We start from the raw sequence: 16,595 nt of genomic DNA, 5'->3' as shown, positions 1-16,595 counted from the left end.
TTTTTTTGTACCAGCTGTGTGCATTAATTGATTGAGTGCTCTTAAAAAGTCTCCCTGAGCATTCATAGAGGAAAGCAACAGCTTGTTCTCTCCTTTTTTTATTTTTTATTTATTTTTTCTTCCTTCATGCCCAGGTTGTGCTAGCATGAGAACACAGTGCTTGTGAATAAATAACTAAATTACAGCTCTGTTCTTTAAAGCCATGTGCCACTGCCTTGTTGGGAGCACTTTAACTCTTCTCTGTTGTGCCTCAGAGCTATCCCACCTCTGAATCTACGTACCAGACCAGACACGTAGCTCTGCTTTTCAGTTTGCTTGGAAAAGACGGCAGGAACAACGCATCCATGAGTGTTCTTTTCTGTAGGGAAACAGTAAGGAAGGGCATCATAAATCTACCTTTGTGTTCAAGGGCAAGGCAGTTCAGACAGATTCCTGCAGTTAGGGTAAGTGAAGGAGAAATGAGAATGGTCTTGGTCCAGTTTTAAAATATATGTGTGTATATATATATATTTCAGCTCAAAATAAACTGATGGAGTAATGGGAAGGGGAATGAACGGGAGTTTTGGCTGAAAACAAAATCGATTCTGACTTGATCAGAATTCCTGGATTAGGATGCCAGACTATGCAGATAAGAGGAGAATGCTGAAGTTTCTATTCCAAGAAGAATAGCTGGGGTTTCACCCACATAATCAGCTGAGACTCTGGATGAAGATATGCCCTTAAGAGAGGGGAGTATGTGGAGAAGGGAGGGAAAGCAACTGAAGATCCCGTTTCTCTTGATTAGAAGCAAGAGGGTGTTGGGGCTGGGGGGAGAGGAGGGGAGGAAAGGATCAGAATTTTGATGCGAGGATCAGGCCTTCGTTAGTATATGATCCTGCTGGGAAGAAGCTCGCCGAAGGGTTGTAGGAGCACATCTCTTGAGGTGTGTGGTAGCTACGTTCATGTTGTACGTATCGGTTGAATTCAGCGATTGATAAAATGACTTTTGCTTTAAAGGTGCATGCCTTTCTGTGCCAGGGTCAACTGCAGCTGCAACTTTGTGCTCACTGTTGTGCAGGAGTTTGCACAGTAGCTCAGTGTCGTGATTCGGATAACTTGCTATATTGGGATATTGTCTAAATGAGCGAATCGACTTGCTTCGTATCAGAAGTCATTACGTTTGCAGTCCCGTAGATCACTTACCGTGTTTCCTAGTTGGTCTGTAATGCAGTGAGGATTAGGGGAAGAACTGTGCATGCTCAGCTGAATGCGCTGCTGTATGTGGCTGGAGAAGGAAAGTCTGGTGGGATTTTCCAACTTTTTTTCCTCTGCTGCTTCTTACTTCCCCCAAAGATTTAGCTTGCTTAATGCAATTTTTAATATAGAGCATGTCTGTTACTCATTTGGTGAAACTTTGGGTGGCTTAATATACGAGGAGTTTTAAGACCTAATATTTAGTGTTCAGTCTGGGTGGGGGCTGACTGCTGTTCAGTGGCTGGTTTAAAAATAACGAAGATATTTGGGTTTTTCTTTAAGAAATGAAGGTTGGTATTGCATTTTTCACTTTGCCTGTTGCTGAGGTGAACTCGATTAGCAGAAGTAAGGACTGCTCATGTGGATCTCTGCAGGATTTTGAGAAGATGTGTCATGCTAGTCAGTAGTCAGCGTAAACACTCTTTAGGTCTAGTTGCTTCTTTTTTCCAATGCATAACAGTACAGTATTTAAGATTTGCTGTGTCCACACAGCTAATCACAGGATAGAGACATCTTTCTTTTGTACTTCTATTTAAAATATTTCACAGTTAGAAAAAACAGATGAATGCTGGGCCTCCTCAGTGCAGAAGTTGACTGTTCTTTGTGTGTTGGAAACTACTATGTCTTTAATCTTATATTTTTAATTATCAGAAAATGAGAACTTAAGGTTTCTGAAAATGAAATGTCTTTGTATCTACATTATCTCTTTTTCTGTTTGATTGCATACATCTCTGCTTTTCTTTTTCTCTTTTTCTTTTTGTAGTGTTTCTTTTGATCGGGTGTCAGATATCAACTTTACCCTCAATACGAATGAAAGTGTAAGTATGTATTTCCCTACTCTCAGAACTCCTGCGTCTGAAAGAGGACAACCGCTGCCTTTTAAACTTCCATATGACCTCACATTTTTGGTAGTGGTTGATGTTATATTTACTCCTTTATAATATGTCATCTTCAGAGAATAGCCACCTTGCCTTGTTCCTGTAGCATGGCGCTAAAACAAGCGTCACTGAATACTTTCTTGACAAGCTTCAAGTTGTCAAGGTATTCTGGTTTTTACTGCTTTTGAGAAGTGATTTTATTCACTGGGTTAAGATTCTCTTCAGAATAATTGTGTTTCCAAATTGTTTACCAAAGGAAACAGAGTTAGTTAATCATAGATACAGAGTCTGTATATATATATTTTTTTTATGTATTTAGGGCAATATAGCCTTGTTTGAGGCATGCTGTAAGGAGCGGATACAGCAATTTGATGATGGTGGCTCTGATGAAGAAGATATCTGGGAAGAAAAACACATTGCATTTACACCAGAATCCCAGAGGCGTTCCAGGTAATTTTTTTTTTTCCTCTCTTACCTAGATAGTACTATAGCAAGCCCTCGCTATTGAGTACATCTTCTGCTTGAAGTTGACTGCTCACACAGTGGCTGTCTGGCATAACTTTTCATTTTTCATAACTTCATAACTTTCATTTTTTTCTGGCATAACATTTCAGTTATTCTTGGAGAGATGATTAGAGGGATGGACCTAGTGCTGGTCTCCTCCAGCTTTAATTTGCAGAAGGCAGCAACAGCTCTCCTGCCTGCTCGGCTCTTTTGGCATACCTCAGCTCTTATAGCTCTCAGGCCTTCTGAGCATGTAGCTAAAAACTTCTCTACCAGATCACTTGTTGCTCCTGCCTTTTGCTGTCGTGGCTGCAAATGTGATACAGTTCAAAGGCATCCTCATCTTCCGATGCTGCCTCGGTGTTAGTGTCGGTGGTGCCAGTGGTGCTCTCCGGGAAGGGAGAGATTTCCAGAGGGTTCAAGGAAGTGTGTAATTAGGGGCTGGACCAGGTTCTGGGACACTTGGGTTGGTTGTTAGATTTCAAAATAAACTGAGCTATGTCTTGTTAAGTGGTGTTGGAAAGAGTTTTGTATTTAGGTGCCTCCTTTGGCGCTCCTGTCTAGCACAGAGAGAGTGAACCGATCTCTTTCTGTTCAGATATTGTTGGTCTGACTCCTTGCTCTCATCTTCTGCTTCCTTTTGCTTGACAACAGTGACAAAAATCTGTTTCCTTTCTCTTGTGAGAGGGGAGGAAAAGCCTCTCTGCATGATGAAATGACAAATCTAAAACCCCGTTTCTTGGGGGGAGGAACGGGGTGGGTGGCTAACAGCTAATGAATCATAACTCAGTTAATCTATCAGAATTGGTAGTTGTTGTAGTTCTCTTTATTCTCCACTTCACCAGTGTTTAACTGTGCCCAGGATCTGATCCTAATCGCAGAACGTAAACAATCTTTTTTTGTTTTTTAAGTTCGGGCAGTACGGACAGTGAAGAAAGTACAGACTCTGAAGAAGAGGATGGAACGAAACAAGACTTGTTTGAATCGCATACCAATACAGAGGACAAAATGGAAGTGGACTTAAATGAACGTAGGTAGTTTTTATCCCAGCTGCTCGGAGTTGAAGTGTTAGATCTAGCAGTATTTTGTAGGAGTTTGCCTCTTTTTTATTCCAGCTATCTTGAAAATGAAAATTACAATTTTTTTTTTAACTGTAAAGACTATTGATAATAGAGAGCATGCAAATATTGGGAGGTTTGAAATCCTTGCATGTCTTGAGCCAAGCTACAGTAGTATCTCCAAAATTCAGATTCCCCTCTTCAAGGGGGGGGAAAAAAGAGAAGGATGCAACTTAAACACTTACCAATTTTGAATGCCTACAAAATTGATAGGCTAATAATCTTGCAACTTAAAATACTGTTATATTTACTGGAAGCCTTTCAGACCAACTTTTATCTTACAATGCTCTTTTAAAAGACTCCCAGAATAGACCAACCTAGATTTGTTGGCTTGTTTTGTCTCATGTTTAAGATGTGCATCAGACTCTTACACGGAAACTTAACTCACTTTTAAAACAATTCCATCAGTTTTCACAAGTTAGAGTAGACTAAAATGACTTTAGTTAAATTGGCAACATCTGTAGGTAAATAAGTCCTGTGTTTTTTTTATCTAGACTGTAAGAAAATTAAAATAGAAGGAAAAGTTAAGGGTTTTCTTTTCTTTTGTCAGATTGGTGTCGTTGGCATCTGTGTGTCAAACAAGTTTTGATCCATGTGGGTCTCCTCCCATATCTGCCTGGGTTGGAATTTCTAATTGCTAGTCAGAGCTTCCTTTTCAGCCTGTTTTTTTGTATGTAAGTGTTAATGAAAAAAAATCTCCCTTGGGTAGGTGAAGTATTTTGAATTGACCTATCCTAAATTAAACGCTTTTAAGTCAAATTTGCTCCAAGAATTAAAATCCCAATAAATACTTAAAAGCTCAAAAAGATCTTAAGCTTTTCTGAAATTTAGCAGTGCTGTTAGTGCATGAGAAATTAGTGTCCATATTTAAGTTGGCTTGCTCACTTTCTTTCCTGTGTGGAGGAAAATGTGCCTAGGAAATGGTGAATAAGGGATGAAAACTCTTAAGATCTAAAATATATATACATTGTTATTTTAGAAATTAGTGTTGAAGATGATGGCAAATGTTGGTTTTAGGTTAAAAGATAAAGTGGGATTACACCTGTGAGCTAATATGGTTTATTATCATCTTCAGATAAGTTGCATTGTCTTTTGCAGAGTGCTGTGAGTTACTGCTATTAAAATTCTGCCTTACCAGCAGAATTTCCCTTTTAAGAAATGTCTTCACTTTTTGACAGTATACAGAACTGCTGCATGTGCATTAAAGTCTATAGTTAAGAATTTTGCTGCTTTTTGGGGGATGTTTATAGAGAATCAGTGCATTAAGGATATGGGTATTCATGTTACTTAAGGAAATCTGTTGCTAATGAACTTGTTGATCGTTTCTAGCACCAAACTGGTCAGCTAACTTTGACGTACCCATGGAGACTGCGCATGGTGCCAACCTGGATTCGGTTGGGTCTGATGTGTGGAGCACAGAAGAACCTATGCCGGCCAAAGAGACTGGCTGGGCTTCCTTTACCGAGTTCACCTCCTCTCTGAGGTAAGCGTGTTAGCGATCCAGGGCAAGCTCTGAAGTGCCATATGTAATGGCAGCTGCCGTTTGGGGCGTCTCTGCCCCCAAGCCTGTGTTGCAGTGTTTCGGTGGGGTTATGGGGTGTATAGTGTCTGAAGGGGGGGCCCCATTTAACAGTATGACTTTGTGTGATCTGATTACAACATAGTTCCTTTTTGTAGGGTGAGTGTATCCTAAAGTGCCATTGTCCTAGTTTTTGTTGTTGTTTTTGTTTCTTTAAGTGTTTGGGTCCTTGGATACTAGGGTGTGCTTTTTACTTAATTATTTACTTATTTAAAGAAAGGGATGTGACCATGGAATGGGAAGGCCGCAAAACTTCTATGATGGTTCTGGATTTGGGGTGTTACAGAACAAGTGTGTTCTTCCTGAAAACCACCTGGTTCTGTGGGTGTGATGCCTAGGTTAGGCTGCCCTGCGGTATTTAGAGAATGCCTGACGTACACTTTCCTTTTTTTGGCTTGAACATTGCGTCAAAAAACAACTAAGTTCTCTGTGTAATGAGGAGGTCCCCAATTATCCATGTAGGTACAAATCTTGACTTGCCAAACATTGGCAGTCAAGAAGTATCTCTTTCAATCAGGAAAGCGTTGCCTCTATGCTTCTTGCTATGATCTGTCTGCCTGGGCCTTAAAAGGCTCTGACATAAGAATGGCAATTTGTAGTTTTTACCTTCATTTAGTTGTTATAGTCCCATAACACTTCTGACTTCCACCATAAAGCAGTGTTTTGTTTCACGTTTGGGGCAGGTAGGTTGGTAACAAAGGATTATTGGTTTGGAAAATGAAGACTTGGAGTTGCAGCATTAGTGGATAGAACTGCAAAGGTGAGGAGTGAATTAAGTGTGTTAAGTGGTCAAAATTTGATGTTGCTTTTGGGTTCCTTCAGAATGAGCAACTTGTGACTGTTCTGTAGATACTGTTAGAAAAGCAAATTGCAGTGTAAATTCACATCTGCTGTTGGTGACGATTGAGGACTGTTGGCAGTCTCTGCAGAAAACTGTCTTTGGATCTTTCAGATCCCAAAGAGAATGTGCTCAGAAAGACAGCTGATGTTGGAAACATATTGTGAGGAGCCAGGAATACTTGATATGCCATATTTAGCCAGGAAGTTTCCACTCCTCCTTTTAATCAAAACAAACAGAAATAAAACACAAACAAACCCTCAGCGAGCTCAGTTCTGGTGGTTTTTGCATTACCTAAGTTTGTGTGCTTAGTGTGCCTTAGCACATATGGAGGAGTCTTGGCATCATTTGGTTTCAGTCAAGTTCGAGGTCTCGTAGCTGTGATAGAACTAAAAATACCGTTTTAAGAGTAAGCTTCGTTCTGCTGTTCAGACATGTTTCTAAAACTTTTTTTACTTTGTATTTGAAGTTCAAAAGATTCCTTAAGAAGTAATTCTCCTGTGGAAATGGAAACTAATGCAGAGCCCATGGATCCCTTGAGTGCAAACATCACTGCTCTTGCAACACAGCTGGAGAGTAAGTACACTGCAGTTACTCAGAAATGCAAACAAACTGATTGTAAGAGTTGTGCCTGAGAGAGACCTGCCTGAACTTTAAAATTCAGGTCTCCCGAGGCCTCTCTGAGGCTCTGCTGCTGTTCTGCCAGATGATGAAAATGACTTGTCAAAGGCATTCTGAACTGAAGTTTTCCTGTTTAAAATGGGAACCAGTGTTACTGTCCTCTTAAAAGTTGCTTTTATGTCATGAACAGAAAAGCATTACATGGAAGCTAACTGTACTGTATTAGACAAGCCTTGTTTGCGTCAGCATTTAATGAGCTGACGTGATGCCCAAGAAGAGTTGTAGCCTCTAGTCTCTTCTCATGTGGCAGGAGGCCTGTAGCTACGAATTTCCCCTTCCTGCTCCGTCCTTTTCCACTTACCTCCCCTGTATGCACACACTCATTCCTTCTTCCCTACATATGCGAACTGATTAAAAGCCAAACCTGTATTAATTAACTTTCTGCACACGTTACTAGCAGACAGAACAGGAAGTGTTGAGAAGTCCAGCTTCCTTGGACTTCAAACCTAAGGCTTGTCTGTACTTGAAAATTTATCAGCAAATTTGTACATTGACCATGTGGACTCTCTTTGCAGTAATTGTGACCCTACAGAAAACTCGGTCGCTATAATTCTGTTAAAATCTTGTGCTGACAAACATGTTTCAGTAACCATTGCCAGTCTAAACCGCTAACTGGCTTGAAAAATGGAAAAAACAATAATTCTGGCATGTTTGGGGAGGCATTGCTTTTTTCCCCCCCTTAAAACCTCTGTATGAAGTACTTATGCTGTATATATGTGTATAGTGGGAAACTGCAGAAAACTGGTAACTGTCTCTGCAATGAAAGATGTGAGAAGTGTACAAAGCTGCAGAAAAATTGATTCTAGCTATGTAGAGTGTGCTGCTTGCTCATGAAATACAAACATAACTAGCAATATACTAAAGTGCTTCTTGATATCTAGCCCCGGGAAGTGTTGCTATGGAGGCCAGCTCGGATGGAGAGGATGATGCAGAAAATGCAGACAAGGTAACTGAAACAGTAATGAACGGCAGCATGAAGGAGACACTGAGCCTTACTGTAGATGCTAAAACTGAAACAGCTGTCTTCAAAAGGTGAGAATACCTATTTATTGTCTTCCCACTCTTAAAATAAGCACTGTTGATGTAACATTAGCTGTCTTCAAGAAGAGTTCTTTACATGTAATAATTCCTAAGGCTTTAACTGGAAACTTTTTTCCAAAATGACTATGTTCTAAAATTTTACTTCAGATTCTAGTTACTAGAACGTAGTTTCCCTTATCCCGCTTTAATATGCAGTGGGAGGTTTTAAGTGAAGCTGCCCAGAAGATTATGGCCAGCTTTGCAATAACTTTTAAGCCTGATGCATTTCACACGTGAAAGCTAAAGCATTTCGAATTTTGCACAGAACTGGTGGTTTTCAGATGGGAATTTGATCTTCCTCATCCAAGCAGCTTGAGGAGAGAGGTTGAAGGCCACCAGGCACCGCTTGTGCGAGTAACTCATCGGACACTTTGGACAATGGCTGATACTGGTGCGGGTGATAGCGTCAAATCTGTTCTGGACTGTAGGTGGCATGTAGAATTCTGGAATAACTGAGAGAACAAACCTTTTAATTTTGATAACTTGTGATATGAAGCATTTGATTTAGGAATAATGATCTTATAACGTGGTTACATGCCGTATGGCATATGTCAACACAGTGGCCCTTGTATGGGAATGAAACATATTTCTTTCTGGTATACTAGGTGTTAAGTGATGAAACGGTTCTTTTAGTATCAAAACTTTAGGAAAACTGAGGCAACAATCAATCTGACCTGCACAAGTCATTCTGCCTGTATTCATTGAAGCTGCTTTTTCTCCCCCATCTTGAGAGATTAGAACATTCTAGTAGCATTGGGGTATCCAGCCCTCTCTTCACTCTTGCAGAATTACTTCCTAGTATTCCTAGTCTTCCAGCTTTAAAAATTGAAAACAAAAATCGACCGTATGTCTTGGGAGTTGCTTCCAAGGACTAATCCATCTCAGTAGAAGAAACTTCCCTGTGTGAGTCCTTCCATTAGCCTTTTTTTAAATTCATTTCACTTCTAATTGTCCCCTGTTTGTGGTAGTAGATACCTGCTGTTCTTTCTGGAGGCTTCAGGAGTTGAAGCAGAAGTGTTCAGTCACTCTTGTTTCCATCCATTTAACTATGCAAGCAATAAACTCTTGTTTCAAATATTCCTAATCCCTTTTAGCACCTGATTAATTCCTGGTGTTTTCAGGATGGTGGAGGGAGCATTTCTGGCTGCACAGTGCCTATAAATCAAACAGAATTGGTAGAGTAATTGAACCACAGCCATTTAGAGGAGGGATGCGATGATGACGTAGCATGAAACCACAGTGGCTTTTTGACCTAGTGCTTGAATAAATGATGCATCTGCTGCCCAATTTTTTCTGTATTTTAGGTAACATTTGTATGATTTGTGTGTTTGTTCTGCTGAATGTTTAGATTTTTGCCTTCTTAAATTGCTTCAGTTCGCACAAAGCTCTGTGGCTTCTGATAAGGGGGGGAAAAGCTAAGTTAACGTTAGAAGGCAGCATGTGACAGCAGCTCCTGCCTCCCTTCATGGAGTTACTTATCTGAGTGGAGGGGTCAGCGCGTGGATTCCTGCAGTTAGACGGATGCCCAGGTGGAAGAGGAGAGGATACGAATCTGGGATCTTCCCTGGGGGGATTTGCCCCTGGCAAAGCGGGATACTCCTGCCCTTGGGTTTTGTGTTGGGTTTTGCCGATAGAAAATGAGTGGTTATGGAGTCAGTGTTGGGAGGAAGGGAGCATCATAAGGTAAGTAGGAATGGTTAATTTGTGGAAAGCTGTGGAGACGAGTGTGGGCTTTGTGTTTTTGTTTGTTTGTTTTAACTAATGAAGCAAGGGAGAAGGAGACCAGAAACTCCCCCTTAAAAAGGTGTGTGGGGGTGACTACCCAGGCAGGGTGTTCATGGGGAGTGTGACTAGTATTTTGAATAAATACAAGAAGTGTATCTGGAAAACTGGATCTTGATGAGAGCTTGCAATGCAAAAGAATATTTTAATGGATTATGCAGCTATCTAAGGAGGCATGGGAGGAGAGGAGGATCAGTTGAAAGAAAAAGGATCTGTTGAAAGGAGAACTCTAAAAATAGAGCAGTCAGCGGAGGATAGTGGTTTTTAAAATACTCATGATGTTTTACATATGTAGATTTATTGCTACAGAGGAGTAAAATTGATCCTTGTGTCTCCTTCAGAGCTGCCTTCTCTCAGGCTCCCTGTAGGTAGGTGTACAGCCACGCTTGTATGTTAGCGTGGTCGCAGTGGTGTAGCGGAGGTGGGAAAAAGCAGGATAAAGAGGCAGAAAAGCTTTATTTGAAAGGCGAGACACAAGCATGTGTTTACCGATTGCTCTTGAGCCTGCCTGGTTCCAAGGTCGCGTCTTGCCTAGCGTGGGCGTATTGCTCATTCGCAGAACCGTGTTTAGCTTTGGCCCTGGGAAAGGAAGTTTGTGAAATGGGGGTGCTGTCACTCCTGTCTAAGATGCTTGTTCCACTTGGCTACGGAGGCGGTGGAGTTTAATAAAGGTGGTGATGAGTTAATGTGACTCTGCTCATCTGCTTCACGGGCAAACTTTATTCATGGCAGTTTCTAAGGGAATCTTGAAATTCTTTTATACCTCTTTCCTTCCATTTTGCATACTTTTGGCTTCAGAGTGTTGAAATCCTATCGGTATGTACAGTAACTGTTGCTGTTACCACTTCAGGCATCACACGCTTTCCTTATTTCCTCTCCGGTCTTATTTGTGCTCATTGTATTTCCTGCCTCCTTTTCCAGTCAAGTTTTAATGGATGTGAACACCAGTGCATTGCTGGATATTTGCAAAGTCCAGAGCCATGTTGCTTGATCTTCATATTTCAGTCATAATTCAAAATCCATTTGCATGTGAAATACAAACCCTTTTCCTGAGTTCATAGTGTTGTGCGAAGTTCCCCATAACTAAACTGAAAATTAAATAACTTGTTTCTTTTGTTCAGTGAGGAAGGAAAACTGTCTACCTCGCAGGATGCTTCTTGTAAATACGTGGTGGAGGAGAACGCAGAGGTTGCGGAAGAGGCTCCTTCTACTCTACAACCTACTAGCAGCAGTCCAGAACAGAGGTAACGGCATTCAAGGGTGCTTTCAATCCTCTGAGCAGCAGTTTGCGTGTTTTCCTAGTAGGGCTGATCCAAAGATATTCCTCCATGTCCATTTTGATCAGCTCTTAGTTTAATTCCTCCTAAATTGACTCTTGCATCTATTTTACATGAATCTTGTAAGTTGTGTTTTCTACTGATACCAAGACTCCTGAGTTGTGAAGCTGATTTACCTTGTATTTGTCTTGTAGGATGTTGTAAATATTCCCGTTCTGTTTTGTGATATATGAGGAGTTTGAATAGTGACTTGATACAATTGTGAAAAGTCTGTGTATGGGGCGGGAAGTTTAGTGGATTAAGTTTGACTTTGTGTCCTGAGAACGCGTATAAACTAGGGCTGTTTTTCTTCCGACTACGGTACGGTTGGGGGGGATCCGTAAATGCAGCTGTGTGGAAAGGAAATGGTGCCTTAAGTCACACTTGACTGTGAAGCTAGTCAAATAATTGCCTCTAATTTTGAAACAGTTACTGTTTGTACCCTTGTCTTTATCAGATACTGATCTGAATGCTTGTAGATTTGGACAAACTGTTCAAAGTATGTAAGCCATTTGTTTCAAATAAAATCCTCTTGAAATTTGGAGCAACCTGGATTGTTCAGCATGCTTATCGGAGGAAAGAAATGAGGATGTTTTGCCTTGGCAGCTTGGCTAGTGGTGCGGTTTCAGAGAATAGTAACTCAAGATGCAATTTGGAGGGGACCTCCACCAAACACAGAAAGCTGTTCTTGCATAAATGTTTCTTTTAAGCTGTCAGGACTGCTTCCTCCAAAAAAGGCATCTGGCAGTATTTTTTTTTTTTTTTTTCCTGTTTGATTTCGTGTTGAAGTACTTGTTTTGGCTTATTTTTTGCCTCCCAAGTTAAAGTGAAATCCAGAAGCAGTCAGAACCAACTTGAAGTGTAGTACAGCTTCACTGAAGTCAGAAGCACATAGGGTGAGATTAATTGCCAAATGTCAGAAGTATTGACTGCAAATGTTTCACATCTGAGGTATTTTCTAGACTTCAGTGAGGGGAGAAAACTCAGTGCTTCTAGAGTAGGATTCACCTTAAACTTGCATCAGAAGCCTAAAATAGTGAAGAGCTTAAACTAGGTGAGAAGCCCACCACCCTTGAAGACAGTGTTCCCTGCAAACCTTACTTGGGAGCTAGATCAGAGCAGTGTTTGACAGAAGTAGCTTCCAGCTCCTCTTTGGATGTGAACATGGCTTTGCCAGGCTTCTGCCCCCTTCCCCTCAAAGTCTCACCAGCCCAGATGAGGCAGCACAGGCAGCTAGATCTCGCTGCTGGAGGCAGAAGTGTTGTGGTTGAGCTAGTCCACGCGCTACGCAGCTCAGCGCAAGGTGGGGGGAGTTCTCGTTTTCTAGATCGCTTCAGATTCATAAGTTCTTTGTAACTAATCGCCAGAGAAGAGTTCACTGTTTTCCTGCTTGAAATAACTCCTTGCTGCACATCAGGGTACTGGAGCCCCCCAGGCTTGATTCGCTGTATTAAGGCTACAAGTACAGTACAAATTCCTGTGCCATGGATGCCCAGAGGAACCGGACTCAAAAGTCACGCAGAAGGAGAGCTGAAATACCGTGTACTTGCTCTGTGCCCTGAGCAATCCCTGGCTCTGCTGCCCGGCCCGCAGGGCAGAGCGTGGTAGCGCCTGGGGGGGGTGTCGGGCTGTGCCCGCTGCCTTCCCGTCGCAGCTGGGGGCTTGTGAGCATGGTTCGAAGGGGGAGAGGGCTCCAGTTAGTGAAAAGCAATTCCAGGAGTCAGTTTTGCCTCGCAGTATAGACAGAGGTATGATTCTGTATTTATATTCTGAATCGGTATGGAACTAGTTGAGTTTTAACAGTTTAAAAGCTATGGTGTTTTTTCAACTTCTGTAGGTTTTGGCTGTTATTCGAAAAAGTTGATATTTCTGACAAAAGTGTGAAAGTCTCTTGTGAAAGAAGCAATCATTTTTAAGACCATCTGGACACTATTATACACCTAGCTTACTGTTGAAGACAAAATGGAAATGCTATAAGCCAAGATGGATTATAGCCCTGTGCGTGCGTGTGTTTTAACCGCAACACGCAGTGGGGTTGCCTGTTATCCCTTAGGCAAACTGTTTAAGAAAGACGCAAAGATACTTGACAAAGTTCAGATTCTGTTCTCTCGCGACTCGTTCGCGAGCAGGTACGTTTTAGCTCTCTGGTGCTGTTTCACCCGAGAATGCTGCTGTCTTTTTCTGCAAACCAGAACTTTCTACTTGGATATATTCCATAAATTTAGTCAAGAAATGGATTCTAATTGAAAAATAAGTATATTTTAGTTGAAGTGGGAAACCCAGAGACCCCCCCCCCCCTTTCACAACTCCTTCTTTATCCGAAGGTATTATTTTTATCAAGAGGAGATAGAAAGATATAGATATGCTTTTTTTTATCCTGAGGAGCATTATATTGTAGAGAAGCAAAAAGGCCTTGGATACTAGGCGATGGCCTCGAGAGTAGTGAGCTGCCGGTCCAAACCAACAGAGGGCTCTCCTAGCTAGCAGTTGCTGGGATTGCTTTCGAGTTGCCCGCAAACCTCCGCAGGACTCCTTCCAGCGAGCCCCGCTGGCTCCGGCAGAGCTCGGTGCTTTCTCTAAGGGTGGCTGTCACAGCAGATCCTCCTGGGAGCGCGGGATGAATATCTAGGCGAACTTAATTGTGCTTTGGGGGCTCCATGCATGTGTTACTGGTGCGAGGAGTCCCCTAGGTAGGTCTTGGGCTGAGAGCCAGCAGTAATCATCTCTGCTAGGAGCCCTGGTTTGTCATGGGTTGTTTTTTTCCCCCCAGTCGGTAGTAAATGACTTACTGCTGCAGCTGTGTGGACTGTCAGGCCTCCAGTCCATGAAACACTTGTCTCTTCCCGGTTTCTCTCAAGTGTTTGACTTTGTCTAGTGCTGTCTCGTCTCTTTTCTAATGTGTCCATATCTTCTTAAAGAAGTGTTTTTTAGCGCTTAGCAGCCAAAGACTTAGCTAGGGGACTCCTGCTGGTCATATGCATGTAGAGCACGGACCCAAGAGTGTGGCTTCTCTGTGATGTTCACCAGCAGAGAACAGGAGTTACAGGTATCTGTCCTCACGCGTGGTTCCAAGTGGTATTTACAGCCCTTAAAGGAATCTTCAAACGCGTTCAATAGAGTTGCGCTGAACGGAAGCTGAGGATTTGGGGCTTTGGTTGCTTGAAATTCTTCATGTTCCCATGCACAACTGATTGATTTCTTCATTTGCGTTGGCCTGGGAGCAAGTGAGCCGGCACGTTTGCACTGGACTTTCTCGTAGCTAGAAAGCTACATGCTGCTGTTTTTCTTTTAGCTCCTGCAGGTTTGCTCGTTATTCTCCTTCCTGAGTCTTTCACACTAATGGACTGAAATTCAAAGTATTTGTAAAACAGTGTCTTACAGATTAGATTAGTACTAAAGCAATTTTTAAACACTATTTTTTTCTGTTATGTCTTTGCACTTGAAAATAAGTAGCTATCTTTAGACCTTTTGGTACCATGAGAAGTATCACAAATGTGCTTTTATTAGTGATTCCCCTCAGGGGAATATCTGTGTTTATAGAGATCATTCAATTAATTTTAATAAAGATCAAGTGCTTTTCACTGGTGTGCTTAGTTAATTTTAAGCTTCGTTAATTAGGCAATAAAGGGGTAATGCTGGGCTCAAGAGGAGGAATGGGCCGAGAGTGTTATTAGCTGCTTGTTGCCTCTTTTCAACTCCGGTAGAATTCTGTTCTAGGAAGACCTCTGTGACACGTGATTTTGGGGGGGGTTGCGCTTATCTGAACTTATTTTGGTCCCTTCTTGTTTCTTGTACGCTTACATCCTTTTTTGGCCTCCTAGGACTGATCAACGCACCCTTTTAGGAGAGACTTCTGTTAATGGCCCTGTATGATATGTGATGTCTACTGCTGTTGGCTGAAGAAAATGAACTGCTATCCAGGGGGTTGAGTGTTTCTTGAGGATTTCATCTAGAGCCTGTTGAAGCCAGTCACTGCTGCACTAATTTCGCAAGGGATCAGGACCAGCAACATTTATATTCTAGATTTTAAGACATTGTACAGAAATTCATAAGTGTAAAAATATTGCACATTGAGAAATACCAATAATTTTTGCGTATGTTTATATTGTATTGTTCTAAATAACGGGTGGCCTGTGAAATAAGATCTTGCCACCCGTGTAATGACAGTAGTGTTACTATAGTTAAAATGGCTGTAAGAATAGTTTTATAAAAAAAAAAAGTGAATACACAAATCTAATGTATTTGAGACATAACTATTTGACAATTAGTGTGACCAAAGTATTTAGCAGTTTTCATACATTTTTCACCTTGTAAAAAGAAAAAAAGAAAAAAACTGAATTCATGTTTCTTCCAGGTTGGCGAAGAATTGTAGAACTGAAATGCCCTCTAAATGTTATTTTGGTTGTTTTAGCTTACAAAAGTGATTTAAATAAGACTTTTTGGTGTTCAACATTTTACAACAGGTTTTTTAATTGGTAATTGTTTTCTGTATTGTTTAAAACAGATCAAAAATGTAAGTCTATTGGTAGAGATTTTAAGTATTTATTGCTACAACTTAGTTGACAAATTGATGTTACTGTAAAGCCATATGTTCTGTTAAGTCTTGTTTGCTTGAAACAATACCTTACAGGTGAAACACTAGAATATTTGAAGTGCACATGGCTTGTTGTGTTTTTTAAGTGATTCACCTGCCTTTTAACCCGTTCACCGAGATTTACTTTAATACCGAGCATTATACGATGGAACATTTCAGAACAATCTGCGTATTTAAAACGCTGTAATCCTCTTAGACAAGTCAAGTAAATGAAATGCCCGTGCTGCTAATGTAATTACAGTACATGCATTTTAAAAGTATATAGTGTTTTTTTTAATACAAATTTTGGCAGCGGAGCATGTTAATTGTTACTTTCACTGTACTGATCTGTGTGAGGCTTTCATTTGTATGTTCTGAACCAGTTTTTTCACAGCTGGTTTGTGTATATATATATAGTGATTATGGAAACTAATTCTGTGTAATTTATAATTTTCTATGTCAGTGTAAAATTCCAACAGCCTTCTCAAACAAACAGAAGCAATATACTGTATATTGCCACATTGTCTGGTGAAAGGGTTAAAGTACTTCACCTCCTGCACTTTTAGATGCAAATCCATTTTTATTTCTGTAATAGTTATATTCATTTATTTTTACATCATTTGTTTTCCTGACCAGTATTTAAAGCCAAAAGGATACTCTAAACAATGGCCAATGATTTATTTTAGAAAGTGTCCCGAGCAACGTGCCTAAACATTACATTGCGTACAGAAATAAAAAAACAAATGTATAATGGCATTGCCCTTATTTCTTCCTGTCTTGCATTTCCTTCAGCAAGCTTCACTGGGATTTGTCGCTGCAAACTGCTATAAACCGATCAGCCGTATGAGAATGGAGGAAGAAAACAAGTGGCAACTATGGTTACCCTGTTATTTGTGCATAAATAACGGAATCCAGCGAGTTTGCAAATTGTTCCTTCTCGAATTCAGAATTACTTCCAGATCAGCTCTGCCAAAAATGTTTGTATTAGCGTTGAGTCTTTTGCTGCACGACTG

At 40.9% G+C, this 16,595-nt stretch overlaps 1 protein-coding gene across 7 annotated transcripts in view; it reads left to right on the top strand.

Annotated features, from left to right (window-relative positions):
• PPP6R3 (protein phosphatase 6 regulatory subunit 3) overlaps nt 1–16,333 on the top strand; it is a 61,199-nt gene extending 44,866 nt beyond the window's left edge. For 6 of the 7 annotated variants that reach the window (XM_067295929.1, XM_067295928.1, XM_067295932.1 and 3 more), the window contains 8 exons: nt 1,997–2,051; nt 2,431–2,561; nt 3,527–3,645; nt 5,063–5,216; nt 6,620–6,726; nt 7,713–7,863; nt 10,815–10,937; nt 14,831–16,333. In XM_067295929.1, coding sequence (XP_067152030.1) covers nt 1,997–2,051; nt 2,431–2,561; nt 3,527–3,645; nt 5,063–5,216; nt 6,620–6,726; nt 7,713–7,863; nt 10,815–10,937; nt 14,831–14,882 — 892 coding nt within the window. In that variant the 3' untranslated portion in view covers nt 14,883–16,333. Of the gene's footprint in view, nt 1–1,996; nt 2,052–2,430; nt 2,562–3,526; nt 3,646–5,062; nt 5,217–6,619; nt 6,727–7,712; nt 7,864–10,814; nt 11,630–14,830 lie in introns of those variants that run through there. The other variant, XM_067295931.1, reaches the window with a different exon arrangement.
• The last annotated feature ends 262 nt before the right edge of the window (nt 16,334–16,595 follow it).

Source organism: Apteryx mantelli, chromosome 4, assembly GCF_036417845.1.
Source record: "Apteryx mantelli isolate bAptMan1 chromosome 4, bAptMan1.hap1, whole genome shotgun sequence".
In the NCBI taxonomy this organism is placed as follows: domain Eukaryota; kingdom Metazoa; phylum Chordata; class Aves; order Apterygiformes; family Apterygidae; genus Apteryx; species Apteryx mantelli.
Note: the sequence above shows the minus strand (reverse complement) of the source record. Positions and strands in the feature narration are given on the sequence as shown.